Source organism: Heloderma suspectum, chromosome 12 (genome assembly GCF_057233095.1).
Source record: "Heloderma suspectum isolate Gila_16-S chromosome 12, 16-S_ref, whole genome shotgun sequence".
NCBI classification, from domain to species: domain Eukaryota; kingdom Metazoa; phylum Chordata; class Lepidosauria; order Squamata; family Helodermatidae; genus Heloderma; species Heloderma suspectum.
This window is the reverse complement of record NC_139469.1, coordinates 15113191-15139501: the sequence shown is the minus strand read 5'-3', so window position 1 is coordinate 15139501 and position 26311 is coordinate 15113191. Positions and strand designations below refer to the sequence as shown.

At 44.3% G+C, this 26311-nt stretch overlaps 1 protein-coding gene across 9 annotated transcripts in view; it reads right to left on the bottom strand.

The window, feature by feature from the left end:
• USP42 (ubiquitin specific peptidase 42) overlaps positions 1-20004 on the bottom strand; it is a 41070-nt gene extending 21066 nt beyond the window's left edge. For 5 of the 9 annotated variants that reach the window (XR_014785537.1, XM_084818447.1, XM_084818446.1 and 2 more), the window contains exons 1-9: positions 19861-19963; positions 10245-10494; positions 6569-6772; positions 3077-3187; positions 2654-2756; positions 2472-2539; positions 2286-2356; positions 1089-1171; positions 107-218 (exon numbers count right to left, since the gene is read on the bottom strand). Coding sequence is in view for 5 of the 9 variants with exons in the window: in XM_084818447.1 (XP_084674573.1) it covers positions 107-218; positions 1089-1171; positions 2286-2356; positions 2472-2539; positions 2654-2756; positions 3077-3187; positions 6569-6772; positions 10245-10485 (993 nt within the window). In the remaining 4 variants the exon portion in view is untranslated. Of the gene's footprint in view, positions 1-106; positions 219-1088; positions 1172-2285; positions 2357-2471; positions 2540-2653; positions 2757-3076; positions 3188-6568; positions 6773-10244; positions 10495-11276; positions 11451-19860 lie in introns of all 9 variants that reach the window. The other 4 variants (XR_014785539.1, XM_084818448.1, XR_014785540.1 and 1 more) reach the window with 3 other exon arrangements.
• Positions 20005-26311: the final 6307 nt, after the last annotated feature.

Genomic DNA, 26311 nt, shown 5'->3' with positions numbered 1-26311 from the left:
CCACCCTTCTCAAATTTGATTCCCACATGCATTTTAATATGCTTTAAAATGTATATTTAGGGCTATAAAATCTAATCCCAGTACAATTGTAGCACACTGTTGTTACCTTTGTAATTTTGCCACCACTGAAATTTGCAAACCGTTTCAGGGACAAGGTGAGGACATTTGAAGCTCGATGTATTGTAAACCGCTTTGATGCAGGGACCATTTTTTTACACCTAAAATAGACGCAGAGGACAATCTGTTCAGCTTGCATGGCATTTACCTAGTTTTTTGAAGTTCAAACAGCTGCCTGCCAAATTGGAATCAGTATATATGTAGGCTTAGATCAGCCTTCTCAAACCTGGTGCTCTCCAGATGTGTTGGACTACAACCCCCAGCGTCCCCCAGCTATGCTAGAGGAAGGCTGGCTTAGACTGTCATAAATACATTGGGTCTATTCAAAATAGTTGGTTCTTAGAAGTTAGCTCTTCAGGACAAATGAAAAATGCAAGGTTTCAGAGTTCTGGTCCATCATGGCTTGGAATAGTGCTTTTGGTATCGTATCGTCCATTCTCTGGAACTCCCTGCTACTACAAATTAGGCAAGTGCCAAACCTTTGGGGTTTTCAGTCCCTACTGAAAATTTAACTTTTCTAACAAGCATTCCTAGGAAGGTAATCTTTTATGTATTACATTTCTATACCACCCAATAACGGAAGTGAAACCTAGCAATGCAAAGATTTAAAATACAGTAACAGATTTAAAATAACAGAAACTGAAAGACTAAAATGTCTGGGGAAATAAAAAGGTCTTCACCTAGTGCCAGAAAGAGCACAATGTAGGCGCCATGCAAGCCTGTCTGCGAAGCCCATTCATTAGTTTTTGGTGGTGGTAGAGTGAGGGGGAGTGCAGGACTTTCCTTAATTTTCTTCAAGAACAAGAATAGCACTTATACCATATATCACAAAATAAATTATCAGTGATATATAATATAGCAAAAGCTATTTTACCTTGCACTTATATATTAAATGCAAGCCAGATTCTTTTTAGAGCCATGTAAGATACACAAGACCAATCGATGGAGAAAGACATTAATTTCTTTCTTACTTGCTACATTTATAGGCGTTTTCACCATCCAGTTGTTCCGGCTTGACAAACTGCTCCAGAGCTTTATTAACACTTTGAGCTGACTAAAAAAAGAGAGAAAGAGAAAAACTGAAATGAGCCTCACAAGCAAGTAAATAAGGAGCAATCCTATGGCCACTAGACAGCGGCTAGATGGCCATAGGATATTGTGTTATCCGGGAACCGACTTCGGAGCCTGCGCTCCGAGGTTGGTTCCCAGAGAACCGACCTCCCCCCACTTCCATGCTGCCTTGGAGGCAGCGTGGAACAGCTTTGTCCTCCGCGCTCACAAGAGGAGTGCAGAACGGCCGAAAAGGGGCATGGCTGGGGGCATTCCGGGGTGGGTGGAAATGCCTGTAAGACACATCCAATGTGTCGTACAGCAGCCTCCTCCCCTGCTCCGTCCTCCTGCAGCTAGACATGTGTAATCGGCTGTCTAGCCGAAAATGCAGGGCTGGAGAAGCATGGAGGGAACGATCCCGTCGGTGCTTCTCCTGCCCTGCTTTGGATAGGCGGTCGCCTCCAAGTTTGGAGGCGGCTGCCTATCTGGATAGGACTGTGCTGTAACTGAATAAAAATATTCACACTATCTCTAGTTCATGGGAGAATCTCCATAGCGTATTTTACAAAGACACCCTTTTCCAGCTTCCAAATGCTTTGAATCAACGAATTAGGAATTCTAGACAAGAACCATAAAACTCCATCCATCATCTCCTAGCAAACCACAAACACTGTAAAATCATTTCCATGGTCTTAAATGGAGAGTTCATGAAGGATCCAATGGTGCCCATGTACTAGCGCTACTAACGTTGCCCTAGCGGACACCAATGCTTGCGTGATGTCACTCGTGCTAGTACATGTATGCTGCTGGATCCTTCCCATAACTTCTGTACCCCAGAATGCATGCCACCTGCGTGAAAGCACTTCTCCATGCAATGCATAATTAAACATATGGAACTTACTGCCACTAGCTTAGACGGATTTAGACAAATCCATGGAGGACTGTCAATGACTATGATCATGATGAATCTGGCCCCCATGGAAGCATTCTTATATTTTGGATTTAGAAAATAAAATTCATGCTAATATTGATCTCAATGAAGTATTACACACAAATTGGTTTTGCAGAGTAGCTGCATTGCTGTAGATTTAAATAAAACTTTCCACAAATGAATGTACCTTTATCTCCAACGTAACATCCAGATATGGATCAAAAGTATCTGAAACCCCTTTGCAGTTCATGCATTTTACTGAAATTTAAAAGAACAACAACATTTAGCATAATATGAAGTATCAGAACTAGGGTTCAGTGCACTCTAAGAAATGTCAAAAATATTCAAGGAGGGCAGCTATTTAGGAACGTACCTCTAGATCTTAGGTATCCTCCAAATATTTGATGAATGAATGTGGTAGCCTGGGTATGTCTGTCCAATCTGAAAATAAGTTACAGAAGTAGATGGATCGCTTAAAACTCAAAATACACTTCAGCTTACATACAAGAAAACTGATTCAAGAATAAAATGGGGATTATTCTGCTTACAACTTACTTGTTGCTACCATTCAGACATGCTTTCTGCATAGCATCAACAGTGTACCGTAGGAATTCATGTGCATCTTCCTGGTTGCCGAAACGGAAATGTTTTGCTATCCCTAATAAGTAAAGATGATGGTTACATTTATATTACGTGACCTTACATAAAAATAAATATATAGCAAGATGTAGATCAGGCCTGCATAACTCATGACCTTCTAAGCTAAACTCAGACCACAAGCCACGTATGGTGGCCCACCAGGGACACAACACACCTCCTGTTCTTGTAGTCTGCCTGGGACTGCAAAGCAGGAAGGTTGGCAGGTTGCAATACGCAGCTGGTATGCTGCGTTTGGCATGGTGGTTCATGTGTTGTGCAGGCCTAACATAGATTAAAACACACTGCATGTACTACATATCAAAGTTGAGAAAGGCTTACGTCTAAGGTCATTTATGACAGGCATAGGCTTGATGACGTTGCCAGAGTTAGAAAGGGCCTGGGTGATGTGACCTTGCATGGTGCACATCATGCAAAATCCTTGTTCATGACCTGAACAAAAAAAGACCAAAAAAACAAACTGTGTTACAAGTTATAAAACACACACCTGGCCAATGAAGAACAACCCTTTCTTGCAACCGATATCAAGTCACTAAGGGTGTAATCCTATGCATATCTGGACACCAAGAGCGCAATCCTATGCATGTCTAGACAGAAAAAAATCTTACAACTCCTGCCATTCCTCAGCCAGACCTATAAAGCCCTACAACTTCCAGCAACTTCTGGGAGTTGTAGGACTTTTTTCTGTCTAAACATGCATAGGACTGCACTTTAAGTCAAGCATTTTATTGCATTAACCACATACTGTTACATAAGAAGAGCCATGCTGGATCAGACCAAGGGTCCATCTAGTCCAGCAATCTATTCGCACAGTGGCCAACCAGCTGTTGACCGGGAACTCACAAGCAGGGCATGAGCGCAATAGCACCCACCCATGTTCCCCAGCAACTGGTGTACATAGGCTCACTGCCTCTGGTACCGGAGGAAGCATATAGCCATCAGAACTAGTAGCCATTGCTAGCTTTTTCCTCCAAGAATTTGTCCAACTCCCTTTTAAAGCCACCCAGATTGGTGGCCATCACTATATCCTGTGTTAGTGAATTCCATAGTGTAACTATGCACTGTGTGAAGAAGTCCTTCTTTTGATCTGTCCTGATTCTTCCACCAATCAGCTTCATAGGATGACTCTGGGCCCTAGTATTTTAAGAGATGGAGAAAAATGTCCCCCTATCCACATTCTCCACACCAGGCATAATTTTGCACACCTCTATCATGTCTCCCCTTACCCTTCTTTTTTCCAAGCTAAACAATCCCAGCTATTGTAACCTTCTCTCATAGGGGAGATGCTCCAGTTTCTTGATCATTTTAGTTACCCTTTTCTGCACTTTTTCCAGCTTTACAATATCTTTTTTGGGTGTGGTGACCAGAACTGGACGCAGTATTCCAAGTGTGGCCGCACCATAGATTTGTATAGGGGCAGTATGATATTGGCAGTTTTATTCTCAATTCCTTTTCTAATTATGCCTAACATGGAGTTTGTCTTTTTTACAACTGGGTTGACAGCTTCATTGAACTGTCCACCACAATCCCAAGATCAGATCCCATCAGGCTATACATGAAGTTGGGATTTTTTGCCCCAACGTGCATCACTTTACACTTGCTTACATTGAACCATGTTTGCCATTTACATGCCCATTCTCCCAGTTTGGAGAGATCCTTTTGGAGCTCTTCGCAACCCCTTTTTGTTTTAACCTCCCCAAATAATCTGGTATAATCCGCAAACTTGGCCACTTCACTGCTCACTCCTAATTCCAGATCATTTATGAACAGGTTGAAAAGTTACAACTCGCTTAAGGGGCAAATACTAAGTTCCAAATGGGGAAAGGGGTTAATTTAAAAGGGCCCACATTATATGTAATTATCTCCAAAACAAGAAAAAGTAATCTCCCTCATCCTCTTACTTCTAAAACTTTCAGCAGCTTTTGCAAACAAGACAGTTCTGGGTAAACATCTGTATCTCAAGAATACTTAGCAAAAATCAACACTGTACAGGTTCTCTTGCCCACCCTCCTTCACATATACATATTATCGGTAATTTGTACAGTGCTTACAACTTCTTATTTGTAAGTTATTCAAAATAGTTATAGCAGGACTGTTTGTAAGTATGAGACTGTGTTCTTCAGAGAGAGAGAAAGACAGACAGACAGACTCATCTTTTATATATACCAGTTGCCTAAGACTTTTGTGAGCTCTGTCAACTATTGGGTTTTACTGAACTCTAGATGTATGTTTAGGAGAAGGAAACATAAGAAGATTCTGATAGTTTCCTCTTTAAAATGAAGCCAAGGGATATGTTTCTCAAACTGACCTACTGAATTATCTTTTAATAGTTTTATTGAGTTGCGCAAATCTTCTTAAAGAATGAGTTAGAGATTTACACTTTTCTTTTGGAAAATGTTGTCGTACTGTCCTAACAGAGAGTAGCAATTAGACCCAGTAATGAGACTAGGACATTGTACTGTTTTAACATGGCACATGCCAAATTTGTCATTTGACAGCAAGATGTTGGCTAGCTACAGAACTAATACTAAAAAGGGGTGCAAGAGTATTGCTTCCCAATACATTGCATGGGAAGGTGACTTACACATGGTATGTGCTGTTGTTTTTTTAAAGATGGCACACTAGGCAAAAAGTTCATGAAACCAGGAACCATAAACTGACTGCTATCATAACATACAGTGAATGTGTAAAATAAATGTGGTTAACTAGTATGGTATACTACATTCTATCTTGCAAGCTTCCATTTCTAAGGTGTTAACAATCCCCATCCCCCAACAGCAGCCAAGCAGTAAACTGAAGCTGTCTGCCCTGCCTCTAATGTAGCATGAACCCAAGAGCTTTAAAGCAGAAACCGTCATAATACTCAGTAACTCCCCGGCTGGGAAAATATAGCATGGTGGTATATTTGTAGTATGCACACTCCCTCTCTTTTGGCACAGGGAGACTGATGCAGTTCTCACATCATGGCAACCCAAGGTATAAAAAAAACTGGGTAGCCATGAATGAGCGTGAACGTGCGAGTACACTAGCTCACAACCAGCTGCTCCTGCTGAGGAAAACAACCCAGGGAGACTCCATCCCTGGGTTGTTATCTGTGACATCTGAGCCCGGAATTGTGGGTTCTTATGGGAGGAACAGCCCACACTTGTAATCCAAACCATGGATTACAAGTGTGGGTTGTTCCTTCCCCAGCCAGTCACAGAGACAGTGTGGCGTAGTGGCCAGAGTGCTGGACTGGAAGTCGGGAAATCCAGGTTCTAGTCCCCACTCAGCCATGGAAGCTCACTGGGTGACTTTGGGCCAGTCGCAGACTCTCAGCCCGGCCTACCTCACAGGGTTGTTGTTGTGAGGATAAAATGGAGAGGAGGATTATGTATACTGCCTTGGGTTCCTTGGAGGAAAAAAGGCGGGATATAAATGTAATAAATAACAACAACAACAACAACAACTCTGGGTTTGGATGTCATGGGATGGAGCATCCCTGGGTGGGAGTAGGCAGGCAGACAGGCCGTTGAGAGAGACCACGTTTATACAAGCAGAGACTACCACTCATCTCAGTGTGGCCAAATGCTTTGAGGGCCACACAAGTTTATGACCTTACCGATTATCTACTGTCAGAGAAATGGGGGTAATGAGGCTGGCAGGCGCTGTACTGCTGTGCCGGAAGCACAGAGCAGCACTAGGGCATTAGCACATAAAACACTTACATGCCTCACTATTCTAGAGTTTCTAGAAACTCTGAAGTGTCTGCTTGACTTACACGTTCTCTTTCACCTTTTTAGAAAAGTGTGACAGATGTTAAAATATACTCACAGGTTTTGGAGTGTTCATGGGACAGCATATAGTTGGCAAGAGGGGGGGTGTAGGTCAGACACTGCAAAGCAGAGTTGAGGAAGCACGTATTGCCAAGATTTTGGAGACCAGCTCCAACTCGGTGCATTTTTTGCCATTTTAAGCATATCTTCTCTGCTGGAAAGAGGACCCTCTGGGGCGCCGCAATGCCATCACCAACAGCTGCTGAAAACCAAAGGTATGTTTTTGAAGATACTGGAATAATTAATACAATGACAAAGTAATTACTCAGAGACACCATTTAAGAATCGTAACGAAGCTCAAGTTATGTCATAACAGAACTGTACTTTTTTTAATTGGGTAAACTAGATGTCGTTGAGGCCCTGGGTGAAAGGTGGCCTGAAAAGATCTTTTAAATAAATATTTTATTTATTTATGGTATTTATATACCACTAAATATAATAAAATCTCTAAGGGCACAATCCTATGGCTGCTAGGCAGTGTCTAGATGGCCATAGGATTTTTTGGTTTCTGGGAAACGAGCTTGGAGCCCGACTCCCCCCCCCCCCCCCCGGTAGGGGGTACGGTTTATCACCAGCTCTGTGCTTGTAAGAGCAGCACAGAGCAGGCAAAAAGGGGGCATTCCTAGGGGAGGGGAGGAGACGGTGGAAGTGCTGTTAGGGCACTTCCTATGCACCATCCGGCCTCCTCCCCATCCCCTGCTCCAACACATCCTGGCTAGACAGCCAAAATCGGCCATCCAGCTGCAAATGCAGGGTGGCCGGAGTGCGGAGGAGAGAATCCCCTCTGTGCTCCTCCTGTCCTGCATTGGATGGTTAACCACCTCTGAGTCCAGAGGCGGGCTATCCCATGAGATTGCGCCCTGAATGAAGTTAATCAAGTTAATTTCCAGAGTGGGGTGTAGCTGTATTAATCTGTTTCAGCAAAAACTCAAGGAGCCTGAAAAGAGTAACACATCTTAAAAGTGTAACACATTTGTTGTGGCATAAGCTTTCACAGACTAGAGTTTGCTTTACTAGTTCTTTCTATTCCCCACCCCCACGGGGCAAATGCCTGATTAACCTTTTTAGTGCTAAAATTGTTAACTAGGGCTGTCACTCCATTAAAGACATGATTACTGCTCTGTTTTATGTTATTAATAGATTTGCGCCACATAAATATGCGTATAAGGATTAGTTCCTTAAGGATTAGTTCCTTGGATTAGTTCCAAGGGGAAAAGGCATCTTGTATTTGTTTTTAGAGGAGGCATGCATATGTCTCAGCAGGCATCAGCTCAGAAGAGGGATTCTCCTTCTCTCACACTTCTTCTCTGGGAGGGGATGCCTCTTAAGACTGTGCAGTTTTTTAATGAATACTTAAAAATAATATTAAGAAGTATAAAAATCTGCTGCCTCACTCAGTGGGAAAAATCTTTTTAGTCAATCAACTTAGTTTTTAATCGATGAACAGTGCAACTCCATGCATGTCTACACAAAAGTCCCACTGAAACCAGTGGGGCTTACTCACAGGTAAGTGGGTATAGGATTGCAGCCCTACTGATAAATATGCCTTATTTTTTAGTTAGACAGACCATTGCGGCACTGCAACTGCCAATATGGAATACGGCTCTGCACTTTGGCAGCATTTACAATTAGAATCAGTTTTAGAAATTAAGCTTATGCATGTTGTGTATATTTGCATGATTTGCTTACCTTGCAAATCTGAGTGTTCTGGTTGCTGAATTTGGAGCTTACTGGAGAAACACACGAGTGGATCTTACACTCTAAAATCCTTCAGGCAGAGTGACCCATGGATGCAGCCATGTGAAGTAATATGTGAGCTGGTGTGCCTATATTGACAGGCACTGCCTCCTTGTGGCAATTCACATCAGCATGGAAGTGTATCTCCCCCGCATCCCCCTTCAACCACTTACTCAAATCACCTTCAGGAAACGGTGCTGTTAACGTGGCTGTGCTGGCTCATAGGACATTTCTTCTTGGCTACCAAGAGAAAATGCCAGTACCAGAATGTGCCTCAGGTGCACCACCTCTCTGTTTTCAGGGGACTGCTCAGCATGGGGAATATTGATGTGCATGAATCAGCCCCTAGATCAGAGGTGGGCAACTTGTGGCCCTCCTGATGCTTTGGCCTACAACTCCCATCAGCCTTAGCCAGCATAGGCAATGGTGAGGGAAGACGGGAGTTGTAGGCAAAAACATCTGGAGGGTCATAAGTTGCTCACCCCTGCCCTAGACTCTAGGAGCTGATTCACACTCATCAATATCCTCCATGCTACTGGGGGCTCTGGGAGGAGAAGGAGAGAGGAATCCCCATGCTATCTTTGATCTGTAATAACAAAGAGATTCTCCTTGCACGCCACTCCCCCTCCCAATGGAAGGTGAGCAGTGCACAGGGGAATCCCATCGTTATCCCCGATCATAGATAACAAGGGGCTTTTCCTGGGGAAGCGGCAGCTGTGCACTCGTCCGGCACTGGATAAAATGGGCTTTGCTTGTCTTTTGCTTCTCCTTGCTGGGGAAGGTGAAAGATGAGCCAAGCTGCTTCCCCTGCCCCATGTCCCCTCTCTAATGGCGAAGCGGCTTCACTGCGCGTGAGCCTTCTCCAATAGGAGAAGCCCTGCGTGCAGCAAAGCCAGTTCCCGACACACTGGTCATCCAACCAGATGCCAGCTGGGGACCAAATGATGCCAGCAGGCATGCCACTTGATGTCATTCAGCCTGCGGAGGGCTGGGTGGGTGGTCAGCCAGCCCCTCACCCAATTGTAGTTGCCCACTCCAGCCATAGAGCACTTGATTAGAACTTCGTTTTCAAAATGAATGCTATATATTAATGAATGGTTAGATACATACAACTATATACAAGTATACACGCACCCACAGGCTTCAGTGTAGATAAAGTTCACTGCATCCAATTGCTGCTAAAAATCAGCATAATTACAGACAGCCCAAACTACTTTGTTCGAATGCTCCCAAAATGATTTCAGCATGACTTTCTCTGGATCAGCGCCACATGATATATACATGTCAATATGTAGATCATGAATTAGGGATGGGAGAAGAATTTAGGGCGTGTCTGTATTCCAGAGCGAACTCACCCAATCCACAGCCACTGGGTTGATTAGCGGTATGAAACACTGCCTGTAATCTGTATCTCTGTTGAATCTTACAAAGTGGTCAGGGGGCTACTTTTTCTTTTTTTTTACTCTTTTTTTAAAAAAAATCTTTTCTAGATGTTTGGAGCTGCTAGGAAGTGCAGCAGTTTCCATGTGGGTTGAACTGGCACCAGAAATACCCCTGGGAGGGATGGTATGTGATGACGTTCCTCACAAGCATATTGGCCAGAAAAGAAGATAGCTACCCCCACCCCCACCACCAATCCCAACAATGGAACAGGCGTAATATTCATGTGCAAAACTATCACTATCACGAATTCTGGTCACCTAGTCATTTAGGCTATAATCCTATACACACTTACTGGGGAGTAAACTCTATTGAACTCAATGGAACACACTTCTGAGTAGACATGTATAAGTACTGCATGGTAATGCACTCCACAGTAGTGTCATTCCTGCCTTTGAACTAAGGAAAGGATTCATCAATGAGAATAACTCCTGTACATAGTGGCATAGTGAGAACAACAAATCTGTGGTTTTTTTTTAAACAATGGCATTGCTTACATAGATCTTTCTGAGCGGAGGGCTTTGATTTATCAGGTACAGATGAATTAGAGTACACTGCAGCTCCTGGCACTGGTCCCAAAGAGATTTTGTGTTTTGGAGCTTCTAAAGAAGAAGACACAGCACCCCATCCTGCAGAGCCTGAGTCCATATCTCCGGAAGCTGGTGCCACGGAGCTGAAAGGCTGCTTCTCAGAAGCCGAAGGCTTTGAGGACTCAGATGTCTTGTCAACTATGGTCATTGTTCATCTCTGTAAAACAAGAGAGAAAAACATCTCTTTGATGCATGGCAAGAAAGGTAGAGAGTGCAACTCACTTTCAAGGTAAAGACAACGCACTAGTCCTTTTCCTATACAAAGGAAACTCAGCCGAAGGAATGTGAAGCTCTCAAACAGAAGAAATGGACCAGCGCTTACCTCACATGGTTCTCCAGGACCTTGGCTACAGCACTGCTTCTGGCAGTTCCCAACCAGCAGCAGCCTTTTAAAAATTTCCCAGCTAAACCTTTTAAAAAACAGGCTTGTGGCTCAATAATGGCAATAGCTGAATCCTAGTTCCCAATCACATATATCAGTAAGAGGATTATGAATGTACTTCTGGAAACATCTTGTCTCTTTTTGGAGTGACAGTCTTAGTTGGACAAAAATAGTTGCCCATATTTCTCATCTCCCAAAAGGTATATGGGAAATATGAAGAAAATGCAACTGGACAATCCAAACATAGTTGTGTTACATATGTTTATCAGCTTTGTATTATTTTTTTATTTTCCACACAGGAAAAGTATCAATAGAAATATTATTTGCAAAATCAATGCCAACAGTATTTCTCCTTGAACAGGAAGTATAACCCTGAACACACACTTTGGACAACACTGATGTTCTGGAAAGAGCTTTTGGGCATGTATTAAGTGATTTTGAAAGGTGTAAGCAATTTGGGGAGAAGCCACTTTTTTTGACTGAAGGAGACCCATGGAAGAAAGACAGCTTTCTTTCACCATCAGAATGCAAGCTCACTTATATAATGTGCAATTTACCCAGAAGATGAAGATTATGAATGCTACTGATAACAGCTAAAATTTTCATGATATCACTTCTGTTTTTAATAAAGCTGGTGAGTTAGAGGACTTTTCCCTCACAGTGATGTCTTCCTCTCTCCTGTCCACTTGCAAATCAATCTACTGGATTAGAGCATCACACAAATGAGCTTCCTTTAAAAAGAGAAAAGAAAAAAAGACAACAAGTAAACTTTATGCTGGTCAGCTTAAAGAGCAACTTGCTTTAAAAAGGATTTCAACTTATTTTGTTGCATATTTATGAGTTCTGATACTCTAAAGATGCTGACTGAATTCAGCACATTTCAGTTTTCTTACTCACTGTCCAGGAACAAAACTCTGCCTGTTTCTCCTATAAAAAGGTATCTCTTCCCCATCCCTAACCCACCCCCCTGGAACTACAGTCTCCCCCCCCCCCAATAAACAGTGAATTTACATCTGTATCTCCTTCTTCCAATACATTTAGGGGCAGCATTCCCCAGCCAGCATGGCTGGCTGCGGGATGTTGGGATTAAGAATCTTAGAGAATGAAGCAACCAGGTTTATTTGCCACTAAAGAAAATTAGCAAATGAAATTAATAAGGTATGTGCAATAAAGCAAAGTATTCAGGCTGCTCTGGCCCACCCACTGTTCAGCTTGCCCACCTGGATGCTTTGCTCATTCCTTCCCCAACCACAGCAATGTACTGCATTGTCCCAACTTGGAAAGGAAGTGCTGTACTGCAGCATTTCCATACTTATGGTTGTCCAAATTCCTTCTTGAGTTAACATCAGATATAGCTGCAAGAAGCACAACATGGCTTCTGGAAAAGGTATGTCATCTTACAAACCTTTTAGGATTCTTTGAGAGTGTCAATAAACATGTGGACAGGGTGATCCAGTAGACAGCATTGTTTACTTGGACTTCCAAAACTCTTTTGACAAAGTCCCCCACCAAAGACTCCTGAGAAAACTTAGAAGTCAAGGAATAAGAGGAGAAGTCCTCTAATGGATAAGTAAGTGGTTAAAGAACAGAAAGCAGAGTAGGAATAAATGGTAAGTTATTGCCATGTAGTGATATAAACAGTGGAGTCCCACAGTGGCCAAGTTTGCTGATGATCCCAAAAATTATTTTGGGAGGTTAAAACAAAAAGGATTGTGAAGAGCTCTAAAGGATATCTCCAAAATGGGTGAATGGGCATCAAAATAGCAAATGTGGTTCAATATAAACAAGTATAAAGTGATGCATGTTGGGGCAAAAAATCCCAACTTCACGTATATGCTGATGAAATCTGAGCTAGTGGTGATCGACCAAGAAAGAGATCTTGGGGCTGTAGTGAACAGCTCAAAAAAAATGTTGACCCAGTATACAGCTGCTGTGAAAAAGGCAAATTCCATGTTGGTCATAATTAAGACAGGAATCAAAAATAAAACTGCCTATATTATAATGTCCTTATACAAATCTTGGGATGCCGTGTATAGTTCTGATCACTGTACCTAGAGTGATTCTAGAGTTGGAAAAGGGCAACCAAAATGATCAAGTGGCTGGACCAACTCCCTTATGAGGAAAGGTTGCAACATCTTGTCCTGTTTAGCTTAGAAATGGTGTGGAGAAAGTTGACAGAGAGAGAAATGTCTCCCTAACTCATAATACTGGAACCCAGGGTCATCCCCTCTGATTGATGGGAGATTCAAGACAGATAAAAAGAAGTACATTTTCACACAATTCATAGTTAAACTATATAATTATCTACCACAAGATGCAGTGATGGGAACAAATTTAGATGGCTTTAAAAGGGGATTAGACAAATTCATGGAGGGTAAGGCTATCAAAGGCTACTAGTCATTATGGCTATATGCTACCTCCAATTTCAGAGGCAGTTGCTGGGGAACACGAGCAGGAGGGTGCTACTGTATTCATGGCTTACTTGTGGGTTTTTCACAGGCAGCTGGCTGGCCACCGTGTGAACAGAATGCTGGGCTAGATGGACTGTTGGTCTCATCCAGCAGGGCTCTGCTTATGTAATGTTCACATCCCCCATCACCGCTCCCTTTTCTGACTTAAAGGAGGAAAAAGTGGAAGCGTATACACAGCTGGAATACTGCCAATGCCCAGGGAAACGTAGCACTACAGTGGCTCTGCTTGTGACTTTTTACCTTTTAGTCATAAAGAACTAACTGGCCCATTAAGGCTAAGTATAGAGTGCAGCCATCATAGTACTGCATTTGTCCAGGCTGGGGGAAACAGTAGCAGCATGAACATGAAGCTACTGGTGTAACTTGCAATTCAACTGCTGTCATAAGCAATTGCTTCTTGCACCAGGAGAATGGCAAATTGCAAAGCTGGACTACAGGCAGTATTATAGTAATGCAATTAGTAATTTCTCAATGTCTCATCAGTGCAAATCATTCAGGAGAGTTGGATGGAAGTGGAGGGAGAGGATCCAGCAGGCAGAAAGATCACAGGCCATTGAGAGGAATTGCTGCAGGGTTTACTACAGCCTTTACTGTAGTGCAGCCTTCCCCAACCTAGTGCCCTCCAGATGTTTTCGTCTACAACTCCCAGGATTCCTGGCTATGGGTTATGCTGGATGGGGCTAATGGGAACTGAAGTCCAAAACTTCTGGAGGGCCCAGGTTGGGGAAGGCTGCTGTAGTAACTCCATACTTACTGCAAACTCTTAAGCCACTGTAACATCCCTAAATGGCCAATCAACAAGCGCACCCGTGGCCAGATGAGCAAAGCCAGAGCATAGCTTGACTATAGCTGAGAACTGATGAATACTGGAAGTGTTTCGCACATAGGAGGTTAAATAAAGTAAATTTAACTGCTTTCATTGTTCTCTAAAACCACACATTCTCAGAAGTCCTTATTAAATCAGGTTTCCTTTTAGAATTATAGGGCTCAAATTACCAAAATTGCCCAATAGCGTAACAAAATCACACCACATTTCTGTGCCAACACTAAACATACTCAATTATTTACTCATTTCCTGTGTGCGCTTGTTTGCTCTTAATCTGAATAGCAATGAAAGCATCTTAAACATAATTCTCTCTTTCCCATTAACTACGTAAAGGTACAATGCGCAAAGGGGGAGGAGGGCAAACACAGAGTCAAGAAGCCCTGGTTTTACAAAGACGTAAATTACACAATTGCAGGGCAGGAGTTCACTTGGAAGTCATCTAACAGATTTGTTTATAGAAGAAAAGAAGGGAAGAACACAGCAGCCAAAATTCATTTGAACAACAGTAAACTACAGTCTAAGTACATCATTGCAGAGGTGCCTAGAGCAAACCTCATAATAAAAGACAACTCTGAACTGTCAACTGCTCAGATAAGATTATCCGCCAAGGAACGCAGATGCAAACCCAAACAAAGAGTATGTTCTATTGAGTGGCTCGGGTGGGGGAGAGAGGTTTTTCATCTTCCCTCTTCTACAAAACAAGGGTGCTTCACCACCACTTGTGAAATGTGACAACAATAGGCAAAGGCAAAGAGGAAAATGGCACAAAACTAAGAGCATGAAAAGAGATGCTACAGCACATTAGCTGTATCTCAATATTTACACAAGCACTCTCTTTTTATAAAGGGGTGACTGTCAAAAATCTTCCTAACAAGACGAGGAGGAAATCTTTATTATTAAGCCACAGTAAGTGGCATGTGGCTCAATGCCACCCACACAGTACTACTGCTATGTAGCTTCCACCTATTTCAATAGGGTGGCCTGTAAGCCCCATTCAAGTCCCATTCAAATGAGCGGACAGCATTTACTCCATCTGGCTGCAATCTATATTTACTTACTTGGGAGCAGGCCCCATTAAACTCAGGGGGTCTTATTCCCAAGTAAAGATGCCTTGGATATGGCTGTCTGTATTCTGGTAAGCAGGAATCAACTTTAATACAAAAGGTTTATGATCCAAAACCTGAAGTATGCTAGTCTACTAACTCATGCGGCCACTCCTCACCCTCAAAGAATCAGTCAGAAGTGACTGAAAAAGGGCCATTTGGTTAATTTATATATTATGTTGATATACTACCTTTGTTCCATCATGGAACTCAAGGCGACATTTATAACATTTACATACTGCCTTCTTTCTATGGAGCTCAAGAGTGTGTACATCAGGGGTGGGCAACCTGGTGCCCTCCAGATTTTTAGACTACAACTCCCATAAGTCCTAGCCAGCATGATCAGTGGTCAGGGATTATGGAAATTGTAGTTCAAAAATCTGGAGGGCACCAGGTTGCCTACTCCTGGTGGACATGATCCCCCCCCCCCATTTTATCCTCATAACAACTCTGTGAGGTTGGTTAGGCTGAGAGATTGTGAGTAGCACAAGATCATGCGTGAGCTTCATAGCCAACTTGGGATTTGAGCCTGGATCTCCCCAATTCTAGTCCAACACTTTAGCCTAGCCTTTCCCAACCTGGTACCCTCCAGATGTTTTGGACTTCAACTCCTATCAGCCGTAGCCAGTAGGGCCAATGCTCAAGGATGCTGTATGTTTGGAGAAGACATAATGGAGACAAGGAAAGGTTTGTGGGCAAAAATTAACAAGGCTTTCAGTTGCTTTTACTTCTTCTGCATACCTCACATGCTTAATTCTCATTAGTCCGCCTTTCTTTCCAGCAAGCCCTTTATGGTATTTCAATAGGACCACTTCACAAAGGAGAAATGTAGGAAAAAGCATGTATATCACATGGGCACTATTATGCATAACACATAATGAGCCGATTCACGCAATCAAAACAAGCCACCCTACAACAGCCCATGGGTTATTTAAGGGTTGTTTAACCCTCCAACAAGACAAGTCCCCTGGATGCAGACGACATAAGCCGCGGCTGGGCAGTGATTATGCAAATTGCGCCTAGCACATGCCACATATCACAATAACCCACGGTGCAAACCAGGTCAATGAATGGGTTCATACAAGACAACTCACACTGAAGGTTGAATATGGATCGAGTGTGGGTTGTCACTGAACAGTGAGTTGTTGTGTTGTGTGAACCCAGCTGCACTAACAAACCATGGTTCATTAACCATGGACAATCCACAATTCACAACCCAACAAGAAACCATGGGTTCTCTTCATGGGTTGTTTGTGGCAAACAAACCATGGTTTGTTCAAGCAGCTGGGTTCATGCAGCACAACAACCCATGCATCAACCCATACTCAACCTTGAATGTGGGTTATAGTGTTGTGTGAACCCAGCCAATGTGTGTTTCCAGAGCTTCCCTCTCATGCGTACATGTGGCAGATGGATACGCGTATGCTCATCCCGTATACAACAGTATATATGTAGCAAACATACCTTTGCCTATATGGAAGCTAGGAAAATTGCCAGTACGTGAACGGTACTTTAGACTGAAGACTGATGGTAATTTTTGGTGAAATTGCAGGGATCCTCATCACTATTATGAAGTAACCTGCACTTCAGAAACTCCCCCAAATTAAAGCAGCACACTGATCTGAAAAACCTTATCTGGTCTTACAATTACCATACAAATCAAGCAATACAGAACGTTAACCTAAGTAATATTGGAAACAAAACAGACGAATTTCAAAAAATTGCAGGGGGCAACCTATATGCTTTTTAAATACCTTCAAAGAAATATCTCAGTCAGTTACAAGACACCATTCTTTTAAAAGTTAATACCTGATATACACAGGTACAGACTGCAGAGCTACAAAAAGGATAATATATTTTATAATCATATTGCAGGCAGAAGGATACATGGCTCAAGTTCACCTTTGAACTTCAGAACCGTTTAGCAACATGTTAATGTCCAATTTTCGGTCTCTTTTAAGAAATTGTGTACTGAACTCACACACAGCTTACTATAAAAGCAAATATCTCAGCTGGAAATATCAGGCCTCCCATTAAAAACCTAGAAATATTTTAGAGACACAGATATTTAAGAATGTGAACTTCCAGCAATTCTTAAATAGTTTTGTTTAAAGAATTACTTAGATTGAGAAACTCTCTCTGCAGGCTTCCCCACCCCCTGGTGATTTCTTTCTAAAATGATTTATTCTGTGAACTTCTAGTTTCTCTCCCCCACCCCAACAAACTGCTAGCCATGTGTCTGAAACCTTTCATTTAATGTCACTATGGTCTTTCACAACAAATTAACTGGTCCTCTTAACATACTCCATTCTACCTTCTTCCAAAAAAAACAATTTACTTGCAAGGGAAGCACTGTGTGTTTTAAGAGTGCCTTTAAGATAGGTTTGTGTTTGTAATGTTATACATACAAAGCATCATTTATGGTAAGAGAGCCTAATGTTTCCATCTACACAGCCTATAAAACAGCCTTAGAGCAGCCTTGAGTTTGGGGGCGTGGTGGTCAGTCGGTACACACAGAAAGCGCAATATCTGTAAAAGGTCTTCTCCCGTTACTCCTGGAAATTAATATTACTGAAGGCAGAAGCATTTGATACATTTCCCCCTGGGGAGTGTGGATCCTGCGAGGGGCAGAAGAAGCATATTGATAGTCCTTTCCACAACTCTACTACCCAAGAATCTATTGTGTTGGTGCTATGATATCATTCACGCCAAATACAGAGCAATGCGGCCTGGATGTCAACATGTCACACAGCCAGTGTGTGTACAAAAAATGTTCACGTGGGGAGACAAGATTCACCACCCTTGTTCAAGCCCAGCAATCGCTGCTGTAACATGTCTATCCAGATGACGGAAAGGGGCGAACGGGAGAGGAAAGCTGGGCACACAAGCTCTGGGCCTAGAAGCAGCAGAAAAGCTAGAAAAGCAGCGGCCTCTGTTTATTCCAGTCCCCAACACATCAAGGCCTGATTCCCAGACAGAAGGGGAGGAATGAGAAGGGACTGTAAAGGAATCACTCATTTGAGAGGCAGTGACCATGGCAACCAAGCAAGAGAAGTAACACTGTAAGAGAATGACAAGAGACTTCCAAACCCACCCCCTTCCACAGCAAAGGGAGGGACATGTCAACAGGGGCAACAGAAAGGAATGGCAAAAGTGAAGACAAACCTTACAAAAGAGAGATCAGCCAAACAAACAGGGAGAAGAAAAATAGTATGGGCTGTTCACAAATAAGGTGGTGGGGGGGGGGAGAAGCAGTACGTGCGCATGGTGTGTGGGAACGAATATACAGAATAAATACTGCGTGGGGTGGAAATAAAGAACATGTGCACAAAATGAGAATGCGGGGAGAGGGGGAAAACTATTTAGAAGTCCTCTAGCAGCCAGAGAAAGGAGAGCGGTACACACAAACACACACAGGCCCCCCAAACTAGATGTGCATGTACACACACACACTTCTCAGGCAAAACAAATCTGTATGTAAGCGTATAATTCACATATATACACACAGGGCAAAATCAAACTTTATATAAATGTGTTCACATGACATCAGATGTGTGTATACGAAGTGATAAACAGACACACATACAGATACAGTAATATACACACACACACACACACACACACACACAATATACACACTCCGAAAGCCAACTTCATATAATTGTGGATGTAACACCATATAACACCAGATGTGTGTGTGTTTACACAGACACACAGAGACACATTAATATATACATAAAGATACATATACATTGGCAGCAAGGGGAGAGGTGGTGTGTATCTCACACAGACATGCAGACCTCTTACCCCAAACCATATAGGGACCAAAAAAGGTTGGGGGAAATTTCACAAGTTCTTCACCACCACCACCACTTTTCCCCCACTAGGCAAGGAAAAAACAGAACGGACATCTCACATTAGCATCTCTCATTATATCACCAGCTCTCCCTAAAACAGACTTTGGCGGGGGGCATGATCCACACCAAACCCTGTATCATGGGGGCGTGGAAGACAGAGAAAGTAGGATCGCTAAAAAGCTGATGTAGCTGTGTTGGCCACAAGAGAAAAAAAAATCCAAAATCCGTATTAGTGGAATACCTTTATTAGACCAACTTAATAAAGGAATATATTAGCCAAACCCTGTATCATGGGGGTGTGGGAGAGAAAGAGAAAGTAGGACGGCTAAAAAGCAAACATATCCGTGTTCTCTATGAGTGGGGAAAAAATCCTAAATCCGTATTAGTGAAACAGCTTTATTAGGCCAAACAAAACAGGCCTTTAAAAAATGTGCAAGCTTTCGAGAGCTCCAGGTCTCTTCATCAGGTAAGATGTTACAAAAAGCAGATTCGGGGGGTGGAAGGAGAGAAAAGGGGGGGACAGGTGGGGAGGAGGAAAGGGAGAGCAAGGGCGGGATGGGGAAAGGGGAGCTGGGAGAAAAGGGGGTCCCCTCAGATAGAGATGGACGGGCTGGGGGGGGGGAGAAGCGAGGCAAGGAGGCAACTGGCAGGGGCGGGGCGGGGCCAGGACACGCATGGGCCTAGTGGGGCGGGAAGGAGAAAGCTCCGGGAGAGGCGGCGGTGGAAGGGGCGCTCCCACCTCAGCATGGGGGCGGGAGCGGGCCGCGCCGAGCAGCGCAGGCCGGGAAGCGCAGGCGGCCCGGCCGGCCTAGGCTGGCTCCCCGGCCCGCCCGGCTTCCCCTCCGTCGCCCTCACGCCCGCCTCTCCTCAGCCCTTCCAGTTACCTGGGTCGGCGCTGCCGGGTCCCTTCTCGCCTCAGCCCGCCCGCTCCGCCTCCGCCTCCTGCTTTGCCCGTGTCGGGGAACAATGACGTCCCCCGCTCCGCCCGGCCTCCTGCATCCGGGGCCCCGGCAGGCCGGCGCGGCTCTGGGTCACACAGGGACCAGCACCGCCCTCCCGCCCTCCAACGGCGGCCGCCAGGGGGCGCTGCGGCCGGCGCCGTCTCGCATCTATTGGAAGGCGAGGGAGGGGGAGAAAAGAAAAGCCAGGGGGCGGGGCGGGGGCACGGCGGAACTGCGGGCGGGCGAGCGCGCGCGCGCCGGCTCTCCTAGGGGCCGTCCGCAAAGAGGCGAGGGCGCTGGAGGCGCAGGCGCCGCCGCCAGGGGCCGTCGTCAAATGGCCAGCCGCGCCGGCGACGAACGCAGCCGCCTCTCTTGCGGCTGCCGTGGCGGGCCGGTGGTTTGGCATCCGGAGCAGCGATCTGTCTGCTCAGGAGTAAGCCCTGCTGAGTCCAGTGGGATTTACTCCCAGGTAACTGGGTTCAGCAGGGGTTGGGTGGGTAGGCAATCTGGCACTCTCCGCATGTTTTGGATTACGACTCCCGTCAGCCCCATCCAGTAGGGCCAGTGGTCAGGGCTGGTGGGAGTTGTAGTCCAAAACGTCTGGAGGGCACTGGGGTGCGGAAGGCTAAGAGCTTGGGTGGTGTAGTGGTTAGACTGTTGGACTGGAGCCCAGGAGATCTGGGTTCTGGTCCCCACTCAGCCATGAAGGTCCCCGGGTGACTTCGGGCCTGTCCCTGACTCTCAGCCTAACCTACTCACTGGGTTGTTGCAAGGATAAAATGGAGCAGAGGAGGAGTATGTAAGCTGCTTGGGGTTCCTCGAAAGGGAAAAAAGGTGGGATATAAATGTAAAAAAAAGTAATAATATGTAAAAAATAAGCTTTTGGTCTGATCCAGCAGGGCTCTTTAAATGTACTAGGCCAGGGGTTTTGGACTTCAATTCCTAGTATTCTTGACTGTTGACCGTGCTTGCAAGGGCTTCTGGAAGTTGAACTCCAAAATATCTGAAGATCTACCGTGTCTATCTCTGTACTAGGCCAGCCTTCCCCAACCTGGAGACCTCTAGATATGTTGGACTGCAGCTCCCACAATCCCTGACCATAATGGCTGGGGCTGGTGGGAATTGTAGTCTTGGCCATTAGCCACAATTAATTTGTTACTCATTTAAGGTGCCACAGGAGTCTTTGCTGTTTCATCCAGTACCCCAGGGGGTGGGGAACCTGCGATTTTGTCAAACTACAAGCCCTATCATCCCTGACCATTGGCCATTCTGGCTGGGGCTGATGAGAGTTGGAAGGCCAACAACACCCAGAGGGCCTCCAGTTCCCCATCCCTAGCACATAAACATTTGTGGACTACAGTCTACTTCATCAGATGCATGAAGTGTTACGTTGAGTTACTGTTTACACACACACACACACACACACACACACACACGAGGTAATTAATATATATGGGATTGCAGCTTAAGGCTAACTCGCTCTTTTCCCTATTATATACTTAACATCTGTTCGCTCCTCCCTGGGGTGGTGATGGTGGGATTTTACCTACAGGTGTCATATGCAGGGGGAAATCAAAAGCACATTTTCTAAAGCAATTGGGATTTTCTTGAACACCAGTCCTTTCTCAAGGACCACAGGTAGATCTGACATATACCTAGTCAGACTCTTGGTCCATCTAGCCCAGTATTGTTGACACTGACTGGCAGTGGCTCTCCAGAGTTTCACAGAAGGGTCTTTCCCAGACCCACCTGGAGATGACAGGGATTGATCTGGGAGCTCTTGCATGCAAAGAATGTGTTCTGACTTAGGGTTCCTTCCCCATATTCCTGCAGATAAGCCAGTAATTCAAATAAAGTGTGATTAGAATGGAAACAAGTCAGCAGTGCTGTATTGTAGTTGTGACAGGTTAAAACCCCACTCTGGCATGAAGCCAACCAGATGAGCTTGGACCAGTTACTATCCTTTAACTTAACCTACCTCACAGGGTTGTTATGAGGATAAAATAAGGAACTATGTCCTGAGCTCCCTAGAGAAAGGGCAGGATATACAGAGACCTCGTTCGCACATCATGCTAATCCATGGTTTATTTAACCCATCATTTGTTGCCCTACTTGGGGTTTGTCTGGCAGGAGAACGAACCTGGGTTTGTTTTCTCGATCCCTGGGTTGTTTGTTTCCCTTCTCCTTTGCCTGCTCCCTCCCTGTATCCCAAATACCTTTGCAGCACTGTAATACTGGCATGTAGACCAGCTGTTTTTTTTTTAATCACCCTTGTCCACCACCTCTGCAGTCTGATGAAACATCTCATGAGCAACCCACGGTTCTGGGTTCACACATAACAACAACCCATGATTTAAACAGCCCAGAGTTCACAACCCAACAACAAACCATGGCTTCTCTTTCTGGGTTGTTAGTGTGACTGAGTCCACACAGCACAACAACTCAGAATTCAATAACCCATAGCATGGGTTAGCATAATGTGTGAACCCAGCCAGTATCTTGAGATTGAGTCTAAGCTGTAGACCTCATGGCCATAACATCTGACCAAATCTTATACTTTTTGGGTTACCCTTTACCCCTGCTTTTTGCACCATTCTAGCCTGATGAAGAGTTTTGGAGAACTTGAAAGCTTGCCCACCCTAATAAAAGCATTGCCCATCTTGGATTTTGGATTTCCCCTCCCACTGACTTCAATGTGTGGGGTGGAATAGCCACCTTCACAACAATAATGTCCCACGCAAATCACCACAACTGTAAATCTTTACGTCATATTTTTCTATCCAAGTTTTAAAAAAATCTCCAGTTGCATGTAAAATCACAACCTTTACAGGGCTGTAATGATTTAACAAATTAAACTTCCAGTGGTAATATTTTGGTTCTGCTTTCAACCAACATTACAGTAGTCATCATCATGAGAGTTTCAGAACAGTTCAGTTTCAGATAAAACCAGTTTGTTTGCCATTACAGAATTCAGTAACGCAAGTGAAGAGATGGAACCCTTTTCCCCCCCTCAACAGGGTAAATCATTTTAGCTGCAACTATTTCTAAGTTTTAAAGGAAAAATCTGTACAATTATTCAGTGGGTCATTGCCAAACTATAAGGTCATAGAGAAGGTGGAGCTGTACCATGTTTGATGACTAGCAAAGATAAGTGACAGCCTGCTGAACCAGCTCTACGGATGTCCCAAAATTCTATGACTACTCCACAAATATCTCACTCTCAGGCAGAAAAATGGTAAAGATTTTGAGCTGTAGAATGGTACTTTGTGGAAAAATTCAGATCTTCCAAAAAAGAGCACTTCCAAATGTCTAAAAATAGCACCCAGCAGGCACACTCTTTGAAAGAAGGGTTTTGACAGGATAAAACGCTCCTTTATAAAGTCAAGGAAAAGCACATTGAGTGAAAACATCAAGGTGTACAGGAGTATCCATACTGAACTTGTATAATAGATCATGAAAAGATATACGCTATTAGCTGTAAAGTTCAATTACTGGAACCTGCAAAAGATATGTCCTAATTAGTCACCTCTCAGTTTGGTATCAGCTGATTTCTTCAATGGAATAGTCCGTAGACTCTCTAGGGCTTACAGAAACTGATGGCCCCATTAGTTTGACACAGATGGCTACTGAGTAAAGTACTGCTTGTGTTAGATTTGCTTGGAAACATGCACACACATCAGTGGCCATCTTTTCTTTGTTGGCTAAAGAATGAAGATCCAAAAATACACAGTTCACAATCAGGACATTAAGGCTGCAAGGTACCTGGGAGTAGACATGTATCGGATGCGCTTTAAGGTGTAGTAACAGATTTAAATAAAATTGTGTTGTGTGTGTGTGTATATATATTAATGGTTATGTTGTTGTTTTATTGTTTTAGCTGGTTTAGAGGACTTTTGGAATATTTACAGCTAGTATTTTTCATTGCAGTATGTTTAGCATATTATTTCTCATTAGTATTTTTAATGTGCACATTCCCATATGAATCAGGGATAAGGTAACTGAAAAATTCTCTTGCCCTTTCTCTTCTCCCTAACCCCTTTACTGCCAATTCCATGTTTTACAAGTACACCTACATTTCTGATATGTTAAAGCAACAGCAAACATTCCCAAAACAAAATTGTTTGCCAATCGTGATAAAAGAAATAACCTCAGCGTGTGCAGTTTTGCATTTTAAACTCACTTAAATCATAGCACCATCATGACTACAGGAATAAAATGGAGTTTGCTTCAGCTGTCCTGATGCCCTAACACATTTACTTAGGAATAAGCACCATTTTGTTGCAAAAAAGGGTAATATATATTATAAAATACAAATAATAAAATGACCATCTGCAACCACATACATGTCTAGCCAGCTGTTCCCTGTTTTTTAAAAAATTATTTATTAAACTTATGTGTTACTTCCCATGGCAAAAAGCAGTCTTGAAGTGGCTTGGACACATAAATACAGAAATCCATACTTAATATAAAAAAAAAAATCAATACAAACCATAATCAACACAATGAAACAGAGGGCCTCTCCGATGTCCTTCCACTGGCAGGCAGATATGTTTTTATTCAGGCAGGACTTTGCTAAATGAGTTTTTACTTGGTGCTGTTTATTTCTTTTATTGTTGTGTTTTGAATATAGTTGTTTTAATGTGATGTTTTAATTAAGATTTTGTTTTTAATCTGGATGTTTATTGTTAGCCTCCTTGAGCGCCATTTTTTGGCAGGAAGGCAGGATATAAATTAAATAAGCAAATAAGGGAGCAATCCTACAGCCACTAGACAGCGGCTAGACAGCCATAGCATATGTTGTTATCTGGCAACCGACCTCAGAGCCTGCGCTCCAAGGTCGGTTCCTGGAGAACCAACTTCCCCCCACTTCCGCACTGCCTTGGAGGTAGGGCAGAACAGCCCCGTCCTCCGCACTCGCAAGAAGAGCGGGGAGCGGCTGGAAAGGGGCGTGGCTGGGGGCGTTCTGGGGCCAGAAGAGAGTAGCTGCCTGTACGACACATCCTATGTGCCACACAGCAGCCTCCCTCGCTCCGTGCTCCTGTGGCTAGACAGCCCTATCTAGCAGAGAAAGCAGGGCAGGAGGAGCGTGGAGAGAACGATCCCCTCTGTCCTCCTCCTGCCTTGCTTTGGATAGGCGGTCGCCTCCGAGTTCAGAGGTGGCCGCCTATCTACATAGGATTGCGCCCTAAATAACCAATAAAAATAAACACCATAAAAACAATTCGAAACGTGTTCATCCACTTATGCACAAAAGCTTCCCTCACAGCCTAGAATGAACACCACAAAAGCAGCCCATGACAATTGGGTCATAGCTAATGTCCAACTGCCTGGGAAAATAAGTATGTCTTTGCCTGGAGCCGAAAAGATTGGTGCCAGGTGAGCTTCTATAAATGCAAGGCCCTCTTAAAATAAGAGAGAAATGGCATCAAGGCTAGGCATGGTTGGGCATCTGCCAAGGGCCCACACCCCAGTAGATGCCCGCTGGAGTTGTTCCTCCTCTTTACCTGCCTGCTCCAGAGAACGGTGGCCTCTCATAATATTAGAACACCACATCATCCGATGAAGCTGACTGGTAGGCGATTCAGGAAAGACAAAAGGAAGTGCTCCACACAGCACATAGTTAAAACTATGGAATTCACTTCCACAAGATGTAGCGATGGCCACCGCTTTGGATGGCTTTAAAAGCAGGTTAGACAAATTCTTGGAGGAGAAGGCTATCAGTGGCTGCTAGTCCTGATGGCTATATGCTGCGACCATTATCAGAGGCAGTATGCCTACGTACACCAGTCGCTGGAGAACCTGAGTGGGAGGGTACTATTGCACTCGTGTCCTACTTGTGGGCTTCCCAGTGTGTGAACAGAATGCTGGACTAGACGGACCTTTGGTCTGAGAAGGGCCCTTCTTATGTTCTTAACGGTGGTGGTGCGGAGGAGCAGGAGATGCCGCTGCCTGCTTCCTTGCTGGCTCTCTGCATGTCAACAAGCAAGTGGCAGCAGTCAGAGAATGAGGAGCGAGAGCAGCTGGTGACAATGGTCGTGAGAAGGTACTCGCTGAGACAGGGCGCCCACTGAGGATGTCTTGCCCGACGGCCCTCAAAAACCTGGACTCGGCACTGGCAGAAAGGATGCTGCGGCAAGCACAGCCAACCTGAGTAGGTCCAGGCACGCCCAGGTGCGGATGCCGGGCCCGTTTGCCGCACGTGCCGTTTGGGGACCTCCTGGGCCACAGGGGCCCCGGATTTTGGCCCTGAGGCGCAACGCTAACAGTACCACCGAGGGGGCACGCGTAGAAGCGGGCGTCAATTCCCATCAGGGGCCCTCGCTCGCCAAAAGGCGCCTTCGGAAAGCAAGCGTGAGAAGACACCGATTCCTGAGGCGTGGCGCCAGCCGCTGCG